General features: G+C 40.7%; 1 protein-coding gene across 1 annotated transcript in view; it reads left to right on the plus strand.

Annotated features, from left to right (window-relative positions):
- Nucleotides 1-18,232, plus strand: part of cachd1 (cache domain containing 1) — a 73,148-nt gene extending 54,916 nt beyond the window's left edge. The window contains exons 11-27 of the mRNA XM_029500690.1: nucleotides 2,590-2,713; nucleotides 2,810-2,927; nucleotides 4,065-4,233; nucleotides 4,375-4,517; nucleotides 5,304-5,485; nucleotides 6,237-6,347; nucleotides 7,301-7,423; nucleotides 8,099-8,198; nucleotides 8,436-8,552; nucleotides 8,985-9,145; nucleotides 9,436-9,522; nucleotides 10,535-10,651; nucleotides 11,329-11,480; nucleotides 11,831-11,992; nucleotides 12,977-13,054; nucleotides 13,187-13,288; nucleotides 17,225-18,232. Coding sequence (XP_029356550.1) covers nucleotides 2,590-2,713; nucleotides 2,810-2,927; nucleotides 4,065-4,233; nucleotides 4,375-4,517; nucleotides 5,304-5,485; nucleotides 6,237-6,347; nucleotides 7,301-7,423; nucleotides 8,099-8,198; nucleotides 8,436-8,552; nucleotides 8,985-9,145; nucleotides 9,436-9,522; nucleotides 10,535-10,651; nucleotides 11,329-11,480; nucleotides 11,831-11,992; nucleotides 12,977-13,054; nucleotides 13,187-13,288; nucleotides 17,225-17,469 — 2,291 coding nt within the window. The 3' untranslated portion in view covers nucleotides 17,470-18,232. The remainder of the gene's footprint in view (nucleotides 1-2,589; nucleotides 2,714-2,809; nucleotides 2,928-4,064; nucleotides 4,234-4,374; nucleotides 4,518-5,303; nucleotides 5,486-6,236; nucleotides 6,348-7,300; nucleotides 7,424-8,098; nucleotides 8,199-8,435; nucleotides 8,553-8,984; nucleotides 9,146-9,435; nucleotides 9,523-10,534; nucleotides 10,652-11,328; nucleotides 11,481-11,830; nucleotides 11,993-12,976; nucleotides 13,055-13,186; nucleotides 13,289-17,224) is intronic.
- Nucleotides 18,233-23,810: the final 5,578 nt, after the last annotated feature.

A 23,810-nucleotide genomic window follows, 5' to 3' on the forward strand; every position in this document is an offset into this window, starting at 1 on the left:
TGCCGCCCCCTTTTTTTTTTTTAAGTTGTCAATCGCACTAACAGCAAATGCTTATAGGTGTATTAGCAATTAGGGACTTACTTACAGTCTGATTTGTACCATAGGAAAATCAAATCAAGGTGACACATTGCCTTTTTTTAAATTGCCAAACCCATAAAAAAAAAAAAAACATCTTACATCCAGTCCAATAAATCTTTGTTAGCCCTGGTCTTAGAGAAACATTCCAAATAGTTAAAAAGAGTATATTTTGGTATTCTTGTTTCAAATACAAGTGGAATTACGCTTTATTTTGTCCACTTCAACTTCCTCCATGGCCATTACCTCTTATTAGACCTAATTGACATCTTCTTGTTAGCACTGGCACTTCTTTGGCATTTCATTCTCATTTCAGTCATGCCTCTGGGCCACAGTACACGGTGGGAGTGCTCATGTCCGGTCTTGGTTGGTCTTGGCCCCAAATGAGGGGAGTGTTGACTAAACTCCCATTGCAGCACTCTGGTGCTCTATGAGCGTGTGAACAAGCGCCATTAATGGACAGATACTGCTCCAGGTGACATTGTCTTTTTGTCAAGCTGCAGCAAACTCGATTTTAAATGCATTTACAGCTTTTGTTAAAAAATATGGAACTAAGTAGGGCTTACTGCCAAAAAATCTTTCGTCAGCCATGTTCAGAAATGTGATCCAAATTTCAGTTACACTTTGGACCCTCTACTGGAAACAAGAACTGCACTAACAATTTCTAAATCGTTTGGATCCTGGGCAGCTGAACCGTGTTGATTTAAATACAAGGAGGAATGAATAAAAATAAATGAAAGTATAAGCTGAAGGGAAGGGACATTTCATAGTGAGTGAAGGACAGGTGGGAAATGGTTATAATAGAGATTTGGGAAGGTGGGAGAGAGGAAAAGTAATGTGTCTCAAAAGCTTTTTAAAAAAGAGATGTTTTAAGTAAATGTCAAGTACACTGCTGGACGATTGGAGCATTTCCGTTCAGTAATTTTTTGCAGCTGCTGAGTTTTGTTCTTCTGCTCCACTTCAGTGGGTCTCTTCCCCTTTCCTCTCTAAAATGTTTATTGTTGTAATAAATACACCATCAAATTATAGCTTATTACTGCTCTGTGATTATTAGGACAGCCATTAGGTGATCACTGAATAATAACTCCCATTAAAGTTATTAGCTGGCATTCAAATCAGATGCTGTCAATTAGTTCAGATAAATATAATAAGGCAAATAGGCACCCGGTGAGATGCTTCTAAGGCTGATTAGACTTGTTCTTATGGGTCATATAGTGATTTGATGAGCACATTAATTTCAAGTGTGTGGCACGTCACACCTGCTGCTACTTTGTTAAATACATACTCTGTATTCCCCTGAATAAACAGAGTATTAGAAAAGTGGAAAAACATTGTTTGTTGACTCCCTTCAAATTATGTTGTTTCTTTCTTTTTTTTTAATCACTTCCTTGAGGGCTTTTTGTCTCCCAAAAATAATTCCTACTGCTGTGAGGAGCTTTGTTTACCACTGCTGTTATTTCCTTCAGAGATATTTTTAGATTTTGGTAGATTAAAGTGAGCATAGTTTGCTTTGGTTAATACTGTGACCTTGCGTCATCAACATCTTTATGTCATTAGACTAAAATATCAAGTGTTGTGGTGATCAAAGGCTATAGACTGTCTAAAGTAAATTTCAGTGCAAGTCTGATCAGTCTACTAGACTGCAGTTGCTTTTTTCTGGAGAAGTCCAAATGTTGTGTGGTAAACAAGTAAGACTTAGTAATTCCACACTCCAAAATAGAAATCAGGGAGGGGCTTGATCCTTTTTGTTATAGCACAGGCAGGGGATGGAAAAATGTTTCAACATATGCAGTTTTTTGGTGTCTTAAACAAAAAAGGATTTGTTCGCCACCAGTTACTATCATCAGTATATATTTCTGTGGAAGCAATTTGCTAGATTAGGTCAACAGGACAATTGTGGCATACGTGTTTCAGAGACAACTATCTACATAAATTTGTTACACAGGTTGTACTGAATATCAACAGTAACAAAAAAACCCAACTTCAGACTCTTTGGCAATATCATAAAAGTCTCTTCACCTTGATGGATGCAGTGTCTGGTCCTATACACTAGATTTTAATATAGACATTCTCTATATTTAAATGATTTTTCATTTTTTAATGAATATGAGAAAATTAAGATGCAGGCTCAAATCTACCACTTCGCTAAATGCAATGGAATCCAGTTCAACACAAAGCATTTTCTTGCACAATAAAATTTTAAGTGGTTTCTCTGTCCTGATAATGAAACAAGGAAAAACCACGAACTAGTGATGGAGTCCAGTTGACGTTTCAACGAATCCAGCGGCAGAAATGCAGAAATGACTTTATGTATGAGTGATTGTCCATTATGAGTTCACTCTAAAGCTTCCTACTGAACAGAAGTATGCATTGGTTTTTTAGATCAGTCAACAGTTAGTTGTTTTCATGAATCACAGAGCTGGCTTTTTTCTTATAGCTGTATGTTGCAGTTTCTATTTCACTATGTGTCTGAGTGGTATCTTCCAATGCTGCCTTTGTGTTAATGGTTCCCAGGTTACACCCTGATGCACCCATCACTGACACGGCCGTACCTGATGACAGAGCCTCCACTGCACACTGACATCATCCACTACGAGAATATCCCAGGATTCCCTGCTGTCCGACAGAACATCCTCAAGTAGGAAGCTTTCACTGGTTTAAATAAACAAATAAATGCATTGTTGAAAAAAACAAAACAAACAGGAGTCAAATACCAATGAATGTGTTTTTGCAGCCTCCCACTGGGCAGTCAGGTGATCGCCATTCCAATCAACTCCTCTCTGTCCTGGCACACCAACCGACTCAGGGACAACAGTAAAGACGCCTACAATGTCAGCTACGCCTGGAAACTGGTAGGTGATGGTGCAGACAACTGAGACACAGCAGATTATGTGTATTAATCAGATGATCAGTCTCCGTTTGGATTGTTCACAAAAATAAGTCCTGATGTATAGAAGTGCACACGACATTATCTTCTTATCTTACGTGAATAATTCTGTCAGTGTGATCACATCTTTGAAGCAGAAGAAGTGCTCACACTTTCAAACCATACACAAATGATAATCTTTGGCTCAAGGCCAGTCATGCTAGGACAATAACTCATTCGTATGCTCTTTATCATTACTGCACTGACGTGTCCAAAGGCTGTATGGAGATTTATATTCCCAGCCTTTGTGTCTCCACCAAACTCCTGCCACCTTAAATTTGTTGGTGTAATAAAAACCATGTACTCCCACATCCAGAAATTTTCTATCCCCTCAATCAGATTTTTCTTCTCAGGCCATGAAGTGTTGTGTTTTAGGAACAAATGGCATCGGGACAGCAATAACACAACACCATATTGACCCTTTTTGACATTTAGAATTTTGGCAGGAGCAAAAATATCACACTTAATTCAAGCATTTCACTTTTAGCCATTTTTAAAATGCTTTTGACATTTTGTGTTTCCCCACATAGGCATCTTCAAACATGTCACCTTTGCCATGAGTTTGGCAACTGTCTATGCTTTTTAAAATGAACTTTTCAATGCCAGAAAAATTGTAGTAGTGGACTAAATGAGCATCAATCCAAAGGATGTGATCATCTCCCAAATATTTCAGTTTCATTGTCAGCCAGATATTATGAGGTCATCCATTTATGGCTAATCTGTTTTTCATTTTATTGCTCAGGACCAGAACTAAGACAAAAATATGCCCCAGAAAAGTGCAACTATGGTGATTTTTTTTTTTTTTTTTTAAGTGTTTCCTCTAAAACACCCAGATCTCCCTGAAAGCTGTTAACTCTTTGTTGCACAGTTTACATGATCTCATAATCACATCTCTGAATTTAAGACAATTTAGGACCACAGTGGAGTAGAAGCAGTTTTTAAATATAACGCTTACATCCTGTAAATTTCATTAACAACCTCTATTTTATTCATAATGTCATTGATTCTAAAATTCTGAAAATCAAGGCTGGTGACTGTCCTCCTCTCCTGTCTGCTCCTTTAGGTTCAGGACACGTCGTTCATCCTCTGCATTGTGTACGTGCAACCAGAGATCCCAGTAAAACAGCTGAAAAACCTCAACACAGCTCCCAGCTCAAAGCTGCTCTACCATCGCTTAGACCTGCTGGGTCAGCCCAGCTCCTGCCTGCACTTCAAACAGCTTGCCACTGTCGGTAAGAAAAGCAGCAAATCTCAGAAAGCTGGACCAATGTGTTTTAATTTCGCCTAACAACTTTGTCCAAAAGCTCTATTGTTCATTGTCAGCTCTAAAACACTGATTAAATCGAACCACTCTGGCTCTCTGTCTTTCCCAGAGTCCCCTACGGTGATGCTGGCAGCTGGTAGTTTCTCCTCTCCCTACGAGCACCTCAGTCAGCCAGAAACGAAGCGTATGGTGGAGCACTACACTGCCTACCTGAGTGATAACACCAGGCTCATAGCCAACCCAGGCCTCAAGGTACACAAGCACACAGCCTTCGCGCAACTGGTGGTGAAAACCAGCTTTTACTTTTACACGCACTCGAATGCAAGGGTAAATAGTGTTCACCTGACAAACGTGTGGCAGACAGCCAGCCCAGTGGTCAGGTTACAGGCATGCATACAGATATTCCCACGTGCAAACACTAATAAGCACCATTTATTTGCCTTGAGAAAGACAGCTGGTGAGTTTTTTTTTTTTTTTTACTGTACAAATTCTTAGAAGGTATTCTTTGAATGCTGATTTAACTCTGTTTATTGCAACATTGAAAAGCACATCTTCATTTTGGGCTGCTTAAAATTTGCAAATTTTAAATGAAATGCTGCAATTTTAAATAGGGAATAACCCCCAGCGTGGTTTTGGCAGTCTGTGTGCATTCCTCTCCTGGGGGGAATTGGGGGTTAGAGTTTGAACTCTAAGCTCCAGTCTCAGCTCTGATTCCCAGGCTGGTCTTAGAGACCCCCTCCAGTGGCCCAATCACTTCTTTCAAACTGTGAAACTCCTTTGAGACTGAGATGTGAGGGCTTGAGGACTTACCAAGTCCAATTTTACTTGAATTCTGGTCTTATCATTGTTGAATTCAGGAGCCGTCAAAAAATGTTGAACTTTTTTCTAACGTTGTTTAAAAGGTTTCCCAGCTTTTCAGCAAACTTTCACTTTCAAACCAGCCCAAGATTAAAACTTTAACTTATCTACTCCTTCTCTTTGCCTCCTGCCTTCATTTTCGCTCCTCTCTCCACCTCTGTGCCTCCATCCCTTCTGCAGTCCTCTGTCAGAAACGAGGTTATGGCAACCAGTCACGTCACGGATGAGTGGATGACACTAATGGAAATGAGTAGTCTCAACTGCTACATTGTGCGCCGTTACATAGCAACCCCCAGTGGGGTGCTCCGGATTTACCCTGGATCGCTGATGGACAAAGCTTTTGACCCGACCCGCAGACAATGGTGAGGCTTACATTAGAGGGTCTAAAGAGGAATGGGGGGGGGTGAAGATGTGTGTGAGGGTGTATTGTAGGTAAGCGTTAAAGGGAATGGGTATGTGTCCATACCACAGGTGCATGTTTTTGCTGCTTCTACTCACTTCAACACAGAAAGTTTTCTGGCGGAACTCTTGAATTGAGCTGTTGTGGTTTAGCACAGAGTGCAATACACAAGTAAAGGCCGGATTGATTTTAAGAGTCTCCTGCTCTCTATCAAAGCCTCCACAGCCTTGGTCCTTTACAAATCTCTGAACACATTCACCTAAACACACCCTCCTGCACACTAAGATCCTCCCCCTCACCTCACCTCACTGTTCCTTCTGTTCATCTTGCTTTGGTTCCCCAGCCTTCAGCCACACTGCCCCCCCCCCCACCTCACATCTGAAAAACTGACTTTTTCCACTTTTAAATAAGCCCGCAGCACCTGTCCTTTTAGACTAGCATATTCTGTTTAACCATTTCTTTATTTATATATTTTTTAAATAATGAGAATTGTATTTATTATTATAATTATTCGCATTTTCGCATTGTGATCAGCTGAGGTCAAAATTAAAATCAACACCCACCAGGTTCCTGGAAGTTTAACGAGTAAAACCTCTGAAGCATCATAGAAGAAAAACAAAAATCTTTTAGGGTAAAATCTTTACCCTTTCCTTCCGGTAAACCATTATGAATGTGACTACAGGAGATAACTGCCTGTGTGATGTGTTGCACAGGTACCAGCATGCTGTGGCCAACCCTGGCCTGATCACCTTCACTGGGCCATACCTGGATGTGGGCGGGGCCGGATATGTTGTCACAATCAGCCACACCATCCATGCCTCTAGGTAATGTTTGCAGGTTTGACCCCACAGTAAGCCTCCTTTATCAAACCAACTGACTGGCTCGAAATCAAGTCTTTCCCTGAAGTGGCGGATGAAAATATACACTAGCATCTTCTCAGTTGGCACATTTCTTTTCATTTAGGCAAAACACTAGCAACTCTGCCTATCAGATAGCTGTTCATCAACAGACTGGCTGTTGGTGTGAGCCCAGACATCATTGTGGGCAGTTAGGCTTCAGCCAGAAATCACTGAATCTGAAGATGGACAATAATTTGAGGGAAACTAAAGGAGACGATTGAACAAATTTGCTTTGAGGCAGTGTAGTGAGAAACTCAAAATTCTCAAAAAAAAAAAAAAATGGTCTAAGCTCAGGCACAGTTATCTTCCAAGGAGCCCTTGAGCGAGTCATTGTACTGCGGGAGAAAAAGCCAAACATGATTTAACACACTGTTCCTTTTGCTAGCTCTAAAATATTAGCAGGGTGATTTTCTGCTCAGCTTTGTGTTAGAGGATTTAAAAACTCTGTGACTACTGCTGAGATAAACTTGTTCATCCTTCTCCTTCAGTGAGATTAAAGTGCAGCTCACCGCAATGGCAGCGCTGCTGATTGTTTGCATCAGTACAACAAGAATTGTTTGCTACGGTCTATACAAATGTTCAGTTTACACACAAACAGTCAGCATCAGCGTGTGATCAACTAGGATTAGTGTCCTGTTGTGTACTGGCTGCAGTGAGCATACTGTAGCCTGTGATCTGTAAACACAGATTTAAAAACTGCACAGGTATGTGGTGTGTGTGCTGGGGTTTTTGTTTTTTTTGGACCAGCCGCATTATTGTCGGAATATAAGTTACCACACAACCAACCAACGCAGACAGTTGGAAAGAAGGGTTTATTAATTTGCCTAATCCTTCTATCCTTTCTTTCTGTCTGTTACTTCTCCCTCTTCCCTCTTCAGCTCACAGATGGCTCCTGGTTATGCAGTGGCAGTGATGGGCATTGACTTCACCCTTCGCTACTTCTATAAAGTCTTGCTCGACCTGTTGCCCATCTGCAACCAGGACAAAGGCAACAAAATCAGGTGAGTGCAAGAATGGATGCAATGATGAATGGCTGACTTTGTCTCTTGTTCTGCTCGTGTCACATCATTGCTTCTTTTTCAGTTTGTTTTTTTTTTTTTGTTTGTTTGTTTGTTTGGGTTTTCTTTTTCCTGCTTTTGTCATAATTTGTTTTGGGGTGGCAGAGTTACTGTTTTACAGAATAAGAATTCAGCTTGTGGAGAGATCAAGAATGAAAAAAGAGAGAGGGTAAAAAGAGATAAGCTGATTATCACAGCATTCCTGCTGGTGATGTGGCGTTGCTGCTGCCTCAGTCCTACTAACTTTCTCCAGCTTTAATGTTTCCCTCCCCCCTTCCACCTCCAGTCCCTTCAATTTTCCCCATCTTTCTCCCGCCGCTCTCCATCTCTCCATTTCCTTCATGCTTTCTCTGCTGGCCTCCAGGGGCCATATAAAACGGGATTAGCTCAAAGAGGATGTGGGGCAAAGGGGAGCAATATTTGGCAGAGTGTTTAAAGAAAAGAATGAACCAGAATGGAGCTGTATTAAGCAGATGAATGACACTTAATTTAGCACTGGGGAAAAGGAGGGAGCCAAACAATCAGCATATATTCATGACATTGATCCAGGACTGTTCTTCTGTTGTTGACCGGGGAAGAATAGAGAGTAAAATCTCCATCTGTGTGTGCTCATTGTAGGTGCTTCATAATGGAGGACAGAGGTTACCTGGTAGCACATCCCACTCTCATTGACCCCAAAGGTCATGCTCCTGCAGAGCAACAGCACATCACACACAAGGTAAAGTACCAAAGGACACAAATGCAACAACAACCATCCAGTGTTTCATTCACACAGATGGGCAACATCACAACTCAGATTTCAAGATTTCATTGTTGTGTGCAACAAATAGAGAAAATGTGACAACAACGATAAACAGGCAAACTGTCAATAAACTGAATATCCTCACAAGATTGTGTATCTAATGCTCATTTGTTTCTTTAATATATCCCTCACTTCTTTACATTGTGATGACAGGAACCGCTGGTGGCTAATGACATCCTTAACCACCCCAATTTTGTCAAGAAAAATCTGTGCAACAGCTTCAGTGACCGCACTGTGCAGCGCTTCTACAAATTCAACACAAGCATAGTGGTAAGAAAGACACATAGAGATAGCCAGCGTATGAATTATGACACAGGAGAATCAATTCAGATACTCAGTGGTTTAGTTTTAGGCACTCTCCTTAAGGCCTTTGTAAATAAATAAATAAATAAATAAATGTGTAAATGTTTTGCAAGTGTAACACTGCTCCCTAGTGGTGATGATTAGGGTTGCAACAATGAATTATTCTTAAATTTAGATGTGTTTAGGTGACTTATCATTTATAATTTTGTTTATGGATCCAGTGTTATATTTGATAATGGGTAATTATGATTATTATGAGGCTATTTAGTTTCAGATAGGATTGTAAACTACCTTAAACTCACAGGTACCCATCTGGATGATATGCTTATCTACCACTCATTTCAGTTGAGTGCATTTTCATTTGTGTTTTAACTTTGTCTAATTCTTTTTTTCTTCCAGGGTGACCTCACTAACCTGGTCCACGGCAGCCATTGTTCTAAGTACCGTCTGACCAGGATCCCTGGTACCAACGCCTTCGCTGGTATCGTCAACGAGACGTGCGACTCTCTGGCCTTCTGTGCCTGCAGCACCGTGGACCGTCTTTGCCTCAACTGCCACAGGTCTCTGCTTCACCCACACGCTCACGAGGGATTTACTAGTTAGATCAAAACAGACTTTGTTTTCTCTACAAATTCCCAAGAACAACCTTCTTTCTAGTTTGGGAAAGAGCCTGATGCGAGGGTGTAAAGCAGCAGCAGCAGATTGTGTGAACTTTATCTGCAATCACATCACACAACCAAATAGAAAGGCATGTTGTGTGATGTTAGATGGAGGCCATGGCATGCTAGAAATCACAAATCATAATGGCAGTGATTCTCCTGCTTACCACGACTGTCTCTGTGCTTTTCAGAATGGAGCAAAACGAGTGCGAGTGTCCATGTGAGTGCCCTCTAGAGGTCAACGAGTGCACAGGCAACCTCACCAATGCTGAAAACAGGTCAGTGCTTAGCCACGTAAACACGGCACTGATATCCACAGATTTTAATTGACTCATGATGTATGCTTAATTATTTAATTTTTGTGAAAAAATTTTAAGTTTAAATTAGTGTTAGTCAACCAGTCAATTGTGTCTACTTGTTTATCTTACAAGCAGTCCTCATAATTACTGAGGACAATGGAAAGCAGTAGTACTAAATGGCAGATTGTACATTAAATTATTCATGGTGATATAGCTGCCACTGGTGCTGATTTAAAATTCAACATTCAACATTCAAAATCACATAATGCAGGTTGAAGTACGTTTTACTGTTGTCCTAAATGTAAACAAATGATTTGCAACCTCAGCTTATTATCTCTTAACCAGCAATATTCAGTAGTAATGAGAAAGTTTAAGTGAAAACTTCTGAGGTTTATTTATCTGGCATCCTTTTCGGATTCCTGTCATTGTCACTGTCATGAAATGAATTGCTGACAATTTCATGTTTCAAACATCTTGGGTGTTTGTGGGTGTTTCTTTCTGGCTCTTGCAGTCTCTCTGGGTTTTTTTTTTTTTTTTTTTTTTTTCCTGTGTCATTCTTTCCCTCCAATGTTTTGGCCATTCTGTCCATCATTCTTTTTGCCTCTCACACCCCCCTCCTCATTCTCTTGTTTCACCCACCTCCTCTCATCAACCATCAGCAGTACTTGACAGCACGTCAATATTTCAAATGTCAATTCCTGTTTTATTTCAGAAAGACGTGCAATTATCATTTTTCACTGTCTGTTTTGTGTCACACAGCATTGATGTTTGTCCCTTCTAAAGCTGATTTGCATACACTGACGTCCTAAAGACATTACTTTGTGTAGTCATGTTTTTGATTTTCCTTTTTGAGTTCTACTGTTCTAACGTTGAGCTTAATTGTGTTTCATTGTTGGAGTTAAATGCATTTCCTTGGCTGAATGTTCTGGCCAAAAGCATGCAATGTATCTCCAGCTTGGCATATTTTTGATTGTGTGTTTGTGTTTCACAGGAACCCCAGCTGTGAGGTGCATCAGGAGCCAGTCAGTCTGAATGTGATCGATCCCAGCTTGCATGATACTCTGCCCCAGTGCATCAACACACGCTGTAGCCAGAGATACACCAGCAGGTACCCATAATGAACCATAGACGTCTGCACAGTAAATGTCAGGTATGCACTAACACTGTGTACCAGCAGAAATGGAGACATTTACATCTCCCATGAACTGTTGATGGTACAGTATAGTGCCCCCTGGTGGTAAAATTTCCAAAAGTAAATATGAGTTTCAGGTGACACTGAATCGTCTTTTTCACTTTGTTCTTGTGTGTATGAGACACACAGCTATTTTGTGAGAGAAAAAGGGAAATGAATGCACTTTTAATGAAACTGCCAGCACACCTTTACATATATTTATCCATAATGCAGCGCTGTGTTTCTGTCCATTCATTCATTCATTCATCTTCTGCCGCTCATCTGTTTCCGGGTCATGGGGGCTGCTAAACCCAATCCCAGCTCACTCTGGGTGTGATGGACAGGTCACCTGTCCATCACAGGACCAACACACAGAGACAGACAAAGACCAACAACCACTCACACTCACACGAGAACCGATTCTGCAGCGTAATTGTTGTGGGGACACCACAATGTCACCATCCTGTCCTCTATCTGTCCACATTTGTCACATTGAATACTTAAACTCAAGTATTTACATCTTTATAAGTCAAAAACTACTTGGCCAATAAGTAGAGCAATTGCATGAGCACTTCAGTTTCATTTCAATCTCTGTATTTTGCACCTGATTTCAGTGACTGCTTTGGTGTTCTGGACTGTGAATGGTGCATGGTGGACAGTGACGGAAAGACTCACCTGGACAAGCCATACTGTGCTCTGCAGAAGGAGTGTTTTGGAGGCATTGTTGGTGCCAAGAGTCCCTATGCAGACGGCCTGGCACTCCTAGGTGAGTTGCTTACCCCAAAGACAAATCCGAGCTGCCATTTTCTTTCCTCTCCTTTTTTGTGCAAAGTGGCTGAATTCTTGAGACTCTTTGAATCATCAGCATGACTCATTTCAGGAACTTTTAAGGATAGGATAATTTATAAAGTTATGTAAGCCAGCCAGTAAGGAAGCAAACAAGAAACAGTCAGATAAATTGCATGTTGTTTGAGACAGCAGAAATGTCCGTGTAGGTCTAGAGTGAAATGTTTCAGTCGCAGTTATTTTCCTTGGTTTCTGTCAAGTCTTCAGCCGTCAGAAATCTTTTAACTGTTCTTCTGCGCATCTCTCTCTCTCTTCCCTCTTCTTCTGCAGATGAGGAGGTGGCATCTTTGAACATGATCAAGAGCGCTCCTGTGGGTCCAGTAGCTGGGGGCATTATGGGATGTATCATGGTGTTGGTGCTGGCTGTGTACGCATACAGACACCAGATTCACAGGCGCTCACACCAGCACATGTCGCCACTGGCAGCGCAGGGTATGTACGACTCCTCTTTCCCATAAGAAAACCCACTGTAAAGGATGCACAGGATGGGGGCTACATTAGCATCAAACGGCAGCTGCACCTGGATAATATGTATAATTACTCAGTGACTGATAAAAACTAAAGAACTCGTTTTGCTCTTCGGCTCTTCATTTTAAGTTTGATCATTTGTTTGGCAAACAACTTAGAATATGTGGTGGAGAATTATGCTGAAGGACGTATCACCTGTGTGTGGGGGGGGGGGGGCGATTCACACAGTAGACGTAGCATGTAGAGAGGGCTGAGAAACAAATACACCTGAAGTAAATTGTATCTTTTTTTCTTTTTCTTTTTTTACAGTAACTGATAATGCATTAGAAAAATAAAAAGAGGCGAACAGTGGAATTCAATACGAGTAGGGGAAAGGTCCTGGATGGCTTGAGGGGCCTAGCTTGGAATAAATTTGGCTGGTGTAGAATCAAACTGGTGGGATTGTCCTAAATTGCAAGTTTTTTTGATAGGATGCAAATACAGAGAAATTCTAAGTTTAGACAGCACATTGAGACCAACGGGCCCAAAGACTCAATGCTGTCAATGGTATGAAAATCCCATTTGCAACCCTGGGCACTTATGGAGTCCTCTCAAATATCTAACACATTTCACATAAGCTACGCCTTTATTTGGATAATTGCAGATGAACGTGGAGGTGCTTGATTGTAGCAACATTGTTGGCTTATGAAAAGCTGTGCAAGACTTATTGTCAAGGAACACATTCTAAAAGATGTCAAGAAAAACATAGAAAATATTTAATTTAATAAATTAGATGTACTTCTTTTCCATAGCTTTTTTTGTTTTGTTTTTTTTGTTTTTTTTTTTTGGCTTTATTGCATTCTTGCATTTAATATTTGGAAAAAGAATTTTGAAGAATAGTTGCATCTACCTCATCTAGGTCTTTTGCTTCTTTCTCTCTCCATTCTCTTCACTTCCCTGCTGCTCCAGAAATGTCAGTGAGAATGTCTAACCTGGATAATGACAGAGATGAGCGGGATGAAGACAGCCATGAGGACAGAGGAATCAGTAAGTTCTGTTTGACATATGAACCATTGAAATAGTTGGAATGCTGCAGGAAACTCACTATTTCACAATAGTCATGTGTGAGGTCCAGTGGAAAGGCCTCTGGACTAACCTGTGTACTCTCTTGACTTTCAGTCAGTAATACTAGATTTATAGCTGCTGTGATCGAGAGACACACACACACTCCTGAACGGAGACGGCGGTACTGGGGACGATCGGGGACAGAAAGTGACCATGGTAAGACATCGACATCTAATTGGAAGTATTGATGAAAACCATGAAGGCTCAGGAGCATGTCTACAAACCGCAACAGGCCTGTGAGCAACGCTCTTGATTAGTAGGTGGACTAAGAGCGTAGTGCAGGTTGTCTCGGCTCTGTGTTGAGGACAGGACGACAACCTTAGATATTCAGTGGAATCTTGTACTCAAGCTGCTGCTCTCAGGAACCAGTTAAGTTTTTCAAATACAATCCGAGGGCAGGGAGAAAATCCAAGGGTAGGCCTACAATATGGTGGAGAGATGATACTTTGATTAGTCCCCTGGCACAGTGACTCAGGCCCAGCATAGTGACAGAACACTGAATGCTCCTTCTTTTTTTCTTTCTTACATTTCCCTCCCCTTTCCTCTAAAATAAGGATATTTTAATCGCATGCTGAGTGAATTTAAGTTCGTTCTGGTAATGATCTGATTTTCACAGTATCCTTACTGTGGGTGTGCATGTATAAAATCCTCAGCAGGGTCTGCAGCACTACAGAGACACAGATAGAAAGAGATGATCAGGAATGTGGAGATTGTAATGATTATGTAAGTCAGTAAGATCCAAACTAGGAGTCAAACCCAAAGTTCTAATGTACACATAAGTTAATGTGCATGCATTATATTATAAACATACTGATAATTGAGCATATTGTAAAACCTTAACAACACACATTTTAGCTACAGACATGTTTCATCGTTTTTGAACGTTAAAATCTCAAATCCACAGTTAGCTCCCAGTTCGCTGGCAGCGTTTCAGCTGCTGCTTTGTTCTGTTCGTTACATCACAGCTCAGAGCCCTGCTTTTCTCTCGTTTCTAGCTCTGAGGGTATTGCTTATTTTCACTTTAACCATTTGTAGAGCTTGTAAGTCTGACACTCGCTAAGTGTGGCTGGATAGTTTCACCCACGTGGGCTCCTACCACCTACATATGGCATCACTCCACTTTCTGACAATGAGTGTCTCTGTTACTTGTTGCATAACTGATGATGACAGAGAGGATGAATATGAGGAGAGAAGAGTGGGCTGAAGTACAACAAAGATAAGATGGCTTAAACCAGGGAGCTTAAAAATGTGACAAAGCTGTATAGATATTGAGGTAATTAATTTATATGTAAAAATTAGCTCATTTTTAGTTACTGTGGTGTTATTTTTTCTGTGGTTCATTGAAAATTATAACCCAACATTTTGAAGCAATGTTTTTGGACAGGAATAGTAAATGAATTTGCTCATATTGTAAAATAATTAAAATGGTTAAAAGGGCTAGATTAAAAAAATAAAAAAGGCAGTTGTGATAAATGGATGGAGAAGACAATCTCATATTGTGTAAATGAGGATGAGAAAGAAAAAGCTGAAAATGGAAGACAATTGCAAAGATGATGATGAAATGGAAGGGCAAGAGGACAGGGATGGACAGGAAGAGGAATTTGAAATCATTGAGAGTATGTCAGGGAGTAACCCAAAACCAGAAGTTGTCAATGATTTTCTAAGTATCTCATTTATTTTGTCGCATTTTAGAATTTAGAAAAAACACAAGAAACTTGTGCAACAAAAAAAAATGGACCAGACTCAGTGATCACCTTCCTTTCGCCCTGCTCTATGTTCCCTACAGATAATATCCAACTAGGCCAGTGAGCAGTGATAGCTATCATGTCTTTGGGGTCATCAGGTGGGAACCTCCTTTCACCTGTGTTTTGTCTAGTTAGGCCCACAACCCCTCCAGAAGGCTAGACCGTGAACACAGCCGTCCCAGAGTCACCCCCTAATGCCAGCCATCACCACTCCTCACACAGACAACTATCTCAAACAGCACGACTATCAACTACTCTGACCTCTCACCAACTGCACCAGTGAAAGCGGGGCAGGGATACAGACCCTGGTTCGGCTAGGGGGCATGAAAGTATAGAGGGTGGCAATACAAGCTAGACTAGCAGATTCAGGAACTAACCTCACCTGAATAATCCTATATTCAAATAAAATCAACACACCAACACAGGCCAACTCACCTGGACTAACCGCATGGTGTCAAAGAGGCTCAAACAGGCCACACCCTCCACTTAAATACACTTCCCCTCCCTGGATTTCTTTACATACTTAACCAGTTTTTCCATGAACTGACTCTAGTATTTGTCTTCAACTGTTAAAAGAAAAGTCTATTTAAGATTCAAAGGTCTGACAGCGTTCCCTCTTTCTCCACATGTAAGAAGGACTTGATTTCCTTACCTAGCTGCAGGCCTGCTGGAAAATCTGGCTCTTGTTTTGGGGAAAGAGGAATAAACCAAGCTGAAGCTGGCATCTTCTAACTCTGGAGGTTCAGAGCACCTACACTTAAAAAAAAAAAAAAACATCTCAGTTAGACTCTAGTAGGGTTTTACAAGCCCTCATTGAGACAGAGGGACATTTTGTTGTCATACGTGACACTGGTGAAAGCAAAAGCGGGTTTACAATTGCTTAAACATGGTAGCACTTTCATGGTTAGCATGCAAACAATAACATTTTGACAATCGCATTTTTCTCATCGTCATTACAGTTTTTACTAGCTGGAAAACTTCATTTGTTTAGAAGTCGTTTGTTTTGTTCTGGACTTACTTAACATTTGCCCGGGGACATGGCCACAAAAGACAAGGTCTCTCTTCCAGGATATGAATCCTGAGTGAAATCTTAAGGGATCAGATTTGTTTGTGTGCTGGTTTTAGTTTGTCTGGAGGAGAGAAAAGGTTGTTTGGAGATCAATTTGACACAAGGCCACACAAATACATCTGGCTGCTGGCTTCAGACGCATACATTGTCACGCAGTATCTGTGGGGGTTTAATGTTCCATTATTCTCAATGGCATTCTTCGATAAATGTTATCTTCGAGGCACTCAGGATTACTTGGTTAGTTCCTCAAAGAGTAATAACAGCTGTTCCCATCATGCAGGATGTTGATGGTATCATTTCAAAAGCATAAGACAAACATGGTGCTAATGGAATTAAGGAAAATGCGTTTATTTCCAGATCAACGACCAAATATTTTTAAAAGTCAGCCTGTGTTTCAGATAGATGTCGTGGCTCTGACGAAGCCCACTCACTAGATAAAGGGGTTTGTGAGCTATTGAGGAAACTGATTAAAGCAGATCTACAAGGTTTTCATGAACATCAGACATCGAAAGCTTTGATCAGTAACATGAAATATTCTAGTCACTCTAAATCACTCATCGTAAAATATTTATCTCCTTATGTTCAATCTTTTCTTTACTTAATTTTTTGACCCAGTAATCCCTTTTCCCTGTGACAGCAGTACTGCCCTCCTGCTGCTCTAGTTACCCATGTATCCTAACGGCATCATGCTGTCTCCTCAGGCTAAATGTATGTGAAGATATGAAGAGCATTGTATAATAGCATGTAAGCGCGAGCATGTTTCCGTGTTCTGAATGTCTATGACTTCAGGGCGTCACTTGGTGAGTGGATTCTTTCATGGCATCTTCCTATTTCCCATCCCAAAAAGCCTCTGTTTTTCTGCACACTGCTTGAATGGCACTTGCTATGTAATACTAAGTGTTGCTGGTTTGTGTTTACCTTCCCAAATATGTGTGAGTTTTGAGATATCTACAAATCAAGGAGGTTTTGTGTTCCAAGTTGTATGAGGGCTCCCATGTAAGACTGCAAAATGTAAAAGAGTGAAAAGTTGTAAGTGAGAAGAATGTGGCACATCTCCATAGTCTGTTTACGGGATTGTGCAGCCAAGTCCAAATGGATTACATGGAAAACACGATAAAAAACCCAGTAAATCAAATCTGTCACTTGTAAAAGTTTTAAGAAGCAACATCATGGCTTCACCTGCTGAGAAGATTTCCGTGTAAATTAAAAGTTTTTTCTAAGGAAAGATTTAAAAGCTCAAAATTTCTGCATCTTTTTTTTTTTTTTTTTTGCGTCCAGGTTACAGCACCATGAGTCCACAGGAGGACAGCGAGAATCCACCGGGAAACAACGATCCACTGTCAGCCGGTGTCGACGTTGGTAACCACGACGACGACCTCGACTTGGACACGCCTCCCCAGACGGCTGCATTGCTCAGCCACAAATTCCACCCCTACCGGCACACGCACACACACCACCACCCGCTGCACACGCACCACCTGCAAGCTGCAGTCACCGTGCACAGTGTTGACGCAGAGTGCTGATCATCAGTACGGCCCTGCCTCTTCTCCCATGGATGGGACTTTTTATATTTCTTTTTCTTTTCTCCCCTTTTTTTTTATGAAAACAATTTTTTAAAACTTTTGAGGTTGATTGCACATTGGGTACTGCCAGGATGGAGGAAGCGAGAGGCACCACAGCTGGCTAAGGACCCATAGTACCACTGAGCTCTGAATGGATCTTCAGCTTAATACGATCCTCGTGGTCTCATTGTGCCAACATCTCCATTTCAGCCCTTTCTTCACTGATCCCAATCTAAAAGCTGGAAGATGTACACAGTTTTACAAACATTTAAAATGACGGGACCTGCTCCAGTGAAGAACCCAAATGGGAAATTTTGATTGATTTCTGAAGACTTTTGGCATTCGGGGCTCTGTATGTGCGTGCATACGTACAGTTATTGGGGGTAAACAATAATGTTTGAGCTCCTTCATTGGCCTTCAGCTAGGGGAGGACACAACTGGAAGCTAAAAGCCTTGAAAATGGACGACGACTTTCCTTTCAGATGAAAGGCCAATGTAAACACTCCGTGGATTAGCGGATAATCACATTAAACAGACAACCTTATGTGGACCCCTGTTAGCTCAGGGCTCCATCCCAGCCTCCCTACAGGTTGTCATCCCATCCCTAAGCCTACTTATGATGAGGGAATGGAGCACTCTGTTCATTTGTGAAAACTGCTGGATATCTCTGAAGAGTAAAAAAAAACCATCAACCTTCTAACACTTACCTAGATCTAAAACTGCAGAGGACATTGTGGACTCTATTGTAGCTGTTTCCCTCCTTGGTTCTGCAGAGTGACTCTCAAACTTTTTGCTTTTATCCAAAGGAGCAGCTGCTGGTCGAGTCCTACACAAAGTGGCTTGGGGCGATATTTGAAATTTTCCACAAATGTCTGTGAACATCAAAATCGGAGAAAACTTCAATGAATGAAATAAAAACAGGAAGAAACACTTAAAAGAAGAAAATATTATTTTTCTACTATTTATTAAGGGGTAGATTTTCAGGACAGATGAGGAAGCAGCTGCCACCAACACGAATGAAAGCAGTCAGGATAAGTAATGCATACTGACCTACTTCCTCTAACCAGCACATCACAACTTAGGTTCATCATTTTCAGTTTTTAATTCCTTAAAAAAAATTGTGAATGGTTGTTTCATTTTTAATTTTGTTTTTATAGCGGTAAAACAGACCACATGAACATTTGATATATATTTTTTTTTTAAATATATGATTTATTTTCTGTTTTGCATAATCAGAACCTCACCTGTATTTTCCCTCCATTATCCTTTTCACCTCTGTTTACTTGAAGCATCCTCTTTCCTCTAAAGGATCCTGTTTACCGTAAAGTGTACCCCTTTAAGTAAGAAACAACTATTGATGAGCAGAGAACCTAAAATGTACGACAAGATCAGTTCCTTTCCAAAATTCCAAGTAGTTAAAACAAAACAATGAGCCTTAACCTGACACATCCTGCGCATTTTTCTATGTTTCCAAATCTTTGAATCAGTGAGGTGTTTGTGTGAAATGAGATATCCTGTGGCAAGCACATTGAAACATATCCATGTAGAAGACATGTTCTCTTTATCAGGAGGCAGAATTTCTATGATTGCTGGCCTTTTTACAGCTTCCTAGGGATGGAGAAGAGAAGAGAAATATTAACACCTGCTAAACATTCCTGGCTTTAATCACTGCTGGGGATTTGGGGTGGGAGAGTAATCAGGGACCATCACAGACATTCTCGGAGACTGAGTGCTTTCTGTGCTAACTTTCAGAATGTTTTGGGGTTTTCCCCGCCCTCGCCTTTTACCACAATTTCTTGCCTCTGAGGCCAAGCCGATAATATATGTGGGTTAAGGTTGTGCACTAGATTTTGTGCATAACAATTTCATTCACCACTGTTACCCAGGACGGAGTCTCCTGCTTGTCTGCGAGGGTGAAGGAGGGAGAGATGCTGCTGCTGATGTACAGAGGTTGAACCCATCTGTCGGCTCCTCTGTGGTTAACCACTCAAAATGTCTTTTCTACACATCTCTGGTTTAACTGTTGTTGTTGTGGTTTCCTTGTGTGAGTGTGTGTGTGTGTGTGTGTGTGAGAGAGAGAGAGAATTTGTGTGTAAGAAAGAGGGGGGGGGGGTGACCATCAACCTAGAATATTTTCATGCATCATTGGATTTTTGTTGTTTTGTTTTTTGTTTTTTTTTTTTTTCAAAATAGTATTAGATAATTATAGATTAAAATTATTATGATTGAAACATGCTCCACATGTTTTTGCTCCGAAGGGTCATTTGGCCTGATCTGGGCTTTGTGGACTTGAGCACCTCAGTAAAATCACGTCAGTGTGGCATCCGTTCAACTCTGGGTGTCGAAATGTCTATCATTCTTCAGAGGTTCAATATGAAGTGTAAATAAGGAAACAAAAATAGCTATTATTGTCCTGTACACTTTTTTTTTTTTTTTTTTTACGTTGACAGGACAAAATGTATACTTCAAATGATGCTCAAATATTCGGGATGATATTTTGGATTGTCTGTTCATGGTGTCTCACTATATTTTTGATGCCTTGGATGTTTTTTTAGATTTATTTTTCTTTAGGTCCATATTGGATGGAAGTCAGTACTTGGGAAAATGAATACACTTTTATTTTGAGAGACTTCGAGTTTTAAGTTTTATCGTCTGTCTTATGTTAAAGAACACCTTATCTCTCCGTGGACTTGTTCATTTTGAAGAATTGCGGTACATCACTGAGTAATGGCCAAAAGAACAATTCATATTTCAGGGTTTACAGCAGACTGCTGTAAGCCATGTGACGGTCTTCTTGCTACTAAAGACTGTCAGCTGTTTTAACTTAAAGTAATTTTAGACTGCCTTTCACTTCCTTAGAACATTTTACATTTTCACACTGTGAGCTCGTTACACTCCCACCTGAAAAACTTGCTCAGTACTTTGAAAATATGAAGTATTAGAATGACAGAAGGTTATGTATGTCATTGGAATTACAGAAAGGTCACTCATCAATATTGACATTTAAAATTAGCCTGTTTTCACCACTTTTTGTGGAACATCATTTTGGTTCACAGTGATCGAAACTGAGAAAATCTTTTCACATTTCACAGCAGTGTGCAAATCAAATGCAGTCTTGTGTGTATTTTCCCATATGTGTGTATGTTCTGGCAAATTGTTGTCTACGAAATGGTTTGATGTTAAAAAAAAATATATTTTCCTGAGAGCTTTTAAGCAGTATTTACCAGCCATAGTTAACAAGTATATGTGTGTCTATAAGGAACACTCTGAATTGCATTAATTAATGTATTGAAGGAACATGTGTACATCACCCCCTCATGTATCATATAAAGTTATCAAATTGAGATTTATTGCAATGTGAATGTGATAAAGTCCATTTTACACCTAAATTGTTTGTGCTTTGTTATTCCTGTTTATTTGATTTTATAGGTAAATCTGCATTGAAGCACAACTCTTGCTACTGCACATTGATTTCAAATGATTGCACTCCGCTGACAGTTACATCAAAAATAAAGCCAATTTAGTCCGTTTATCAGGTGTGACTACAAGGCCATCATGAGGGTCAACCACGAATGGAATGGCAGAGTTTTGCTCACTCTTCCCATTCTGCAGCAAGTGTATGAGCATCATCATTAGTATTAGTATTGACTAAAGCAGCAATTAGTTCTGGGCTGCAAAAGCCTTTTAAACTTATTTAGTTATTGATTTTTATTCATTTATTTATTTTTAGTCCAAATGCAATCAGTCTAAATATTTTCTTCAGACTTGCAGTTTTCGACCCCAACCGGTTAACTCAAATGACACCACTTTGGTTAGAGGTAGAAGTTCAAACACTACGCAAGGAGGAGAAAAGCAAGCAGCAGCAAAAAGTGTAACCTTTTCCTCACTAAGCAGTAGCACTGCTGAAGAATTGTTAAACTCAACTTAGGTCTAAAGTTGGTGGAATTTTCCTCTAAAAGTATGTGCCACTGTTAAAGCCCTGCCTGAAACTGCGATGTCATAACAATTCTAGTTATAAGAAACTACATCATTTATTAAAAAAAAAAAAAGCTGCATACCTGTTGTATGCTGTTTGCAGTTTACTTTTTTTTTGTGATGTTTTGTTTGTATTTTCCATGGCATCTTCTCCTGTGTTGTGGTTTTCTCTCCATGCCTCTACCGAGTCCGCCCCTCCTCTACTTCTCCGCCCCTTCACGTCTCGCTGCCTCTGCCCCCCCTCCCATCATCTCTCCCTCTCTCAACCCAACCAGCCGAGGCAGATGGCTGCCCTCCAGGAGTGTGGTTCTGCCTGAGGTTTCTGCCTTTTAAAGGAAGTTTTTCCTCCATAAAGACTTTGGTAACTTTGTTATGAGTTGGCGCTATATAAATAAATCTGATTTGATTAAAAAAAAAAAAAAAAAAAACAACTGTAATGAAGAAAAATGTTGTGTTCTGCCATTACCTGGCCCTGTAATCATTGACAGCTGAATAATATTGCCTGATGCCACTCCAGGCTAAATTCTTCCCTGTGCTTCATGCAGGGACATTCAGGACAATTACACCCCAAATTTCTGCTCTTTTGAGGGATATTGCCTTGTTTGGTGTTTTTTATTGAACACTTAAGTCGTTGCCTTCTGTTGTACTGGGAGATCTGTCGAGCCCAGTAGATGGACAGAGCACTCTTTGGCACAATGACCTGTCCATGCCAGTGCTTGTCTTAGCTGCTACTAGATCTATGAACATGATTTCATATTCTGCAAGTAACTGGGCAGATGCTGAGAATTTGTTATAGGAATCAATATGCACTCTCTAGTCAAGTTCTTCTACAGTTAATGAGACATTATATTGCAGAATATTTTCGCTAAGACAATACAGAGGTTCACTTTTAAAAATCCCAACAACTGAAATCAATTTCAGCACTTGAGCTGCACTTCAAGGAATGGGGCATCTTAGAGTAAAATGTCTTTTAAGCCACAGTCTGCACTTAGCTCCATAAGGTTTATTTATTTATGAGGCTTTCTCTGTCCATGCAGTGTCTCCTGCCAGGGGATCTGGGAAGCAGCCACAGATTGAGAGCCAACGTGGTGCTGATACAACATAAGAAGGGGCTGCTTTGGTTCTGGGGGTAAAGCGCAGCATGCTTTTTGAGTGTTCCCATTTGTAGGCAAAAGGAGGAGGAATCAGGAGTGGGTCTGAAACTTGAACTCCTACTCCTCCACTTGGGGTCCGACTGGTAACCTTTGTTTCATGTTATTGCTTATGTCTCGGCCCCTTTTGTTCAGAGTCAACACAAAAATGGCCAGCACAAAAACCAACCATATGTGTGATAGCCCTCATGTGAATATATCAAAGATGCAATTCACTCCAATCTGAGTAATGCTTGTTGAATCTATAGCAACAACCAACTCAACTGAAGCTGTTTCCCATCAAGCGCATCTCAGCAGCTATTCAGACTCCCAATGTTCTTGATGGGCCATTTACTGTAAGTACTATCATCAGTGAAACTGTTTTCTTTTTTTTTTTTTTTTTAATCTAATTGGTGATTAGTTTTTCTGCAATTAGTTTGTGACTAACCAAACTATCTATAGCTGTTTGGAGAAAAATCCAACAAAATATTCTAAGAAACTGTGTACTCTTGAGCCAACCAGTAATTATTTTTATTCCTTGAATGCTCTTTTGTCTTTTTTTTTTTTTGCCTGCATTTGTCCTCATCGTTTAACACCACAGGGTGTCAACATTGTATGAGTATGAGTGTATGAGCAGTTAAATATTCTTGCAGCTAAATATTTTATTATTTCAGTACGTGTATGTGACCATCACCGGCCCTCCCTGGAAGCTAGTTTGTTCATCTTTATTGAGTGGAATGACCTTTGTGTGGCAGGGAAGGCAGTGCTACACCTCGGTGAATACAGGGGGGAACAAAGGAGAGGGAAGATGATGAAGGACGGACAGGGGAAGGGAAGCGGGTGGTGCTGGTAGGAACGAGTGGAGTGAAGGATGCTGTGCTTTTCCTGTCACCTCACCCAGGATTAAGAGAGTCCAGGGGGTTTATGTGGAGAACTGTGGAGAGATGGGAGCCCAGGTAGGTGAAGGTGTCCCAGCAGAAGAGCCGAGCCAAAGATGTGTTACATACTGATGAAATGAAGGAACGATTCAGGCAATTTTAGGTAGGATACATTTATTCTTCATGATGTGACCCAACAGGAGCTGGCAGGCATTCCCTAAATATGAGTGGGCCCATCACCAGGGCCCGCAGGGGCAGGGAAACCCACTCAGGCACCCTTGACCTTCTTATTGTGGGGCAACAGCGCTAACCACTATGC

Source organism: Echeneis naucrates, chromosome 4, assembly GCF_900963305.1.
Source record: "Echeneis naucrates chromosome 4, fEcheNa1.1, whole genome shotgun sequence".
Classification (NCBI taxonomy): domain Eukaryota; kingdom Metazoa; phylum Chordata; class Actinopteri; order Carangiformes; family Echeneidae; genus Echeneis; species Echeneis naucrates.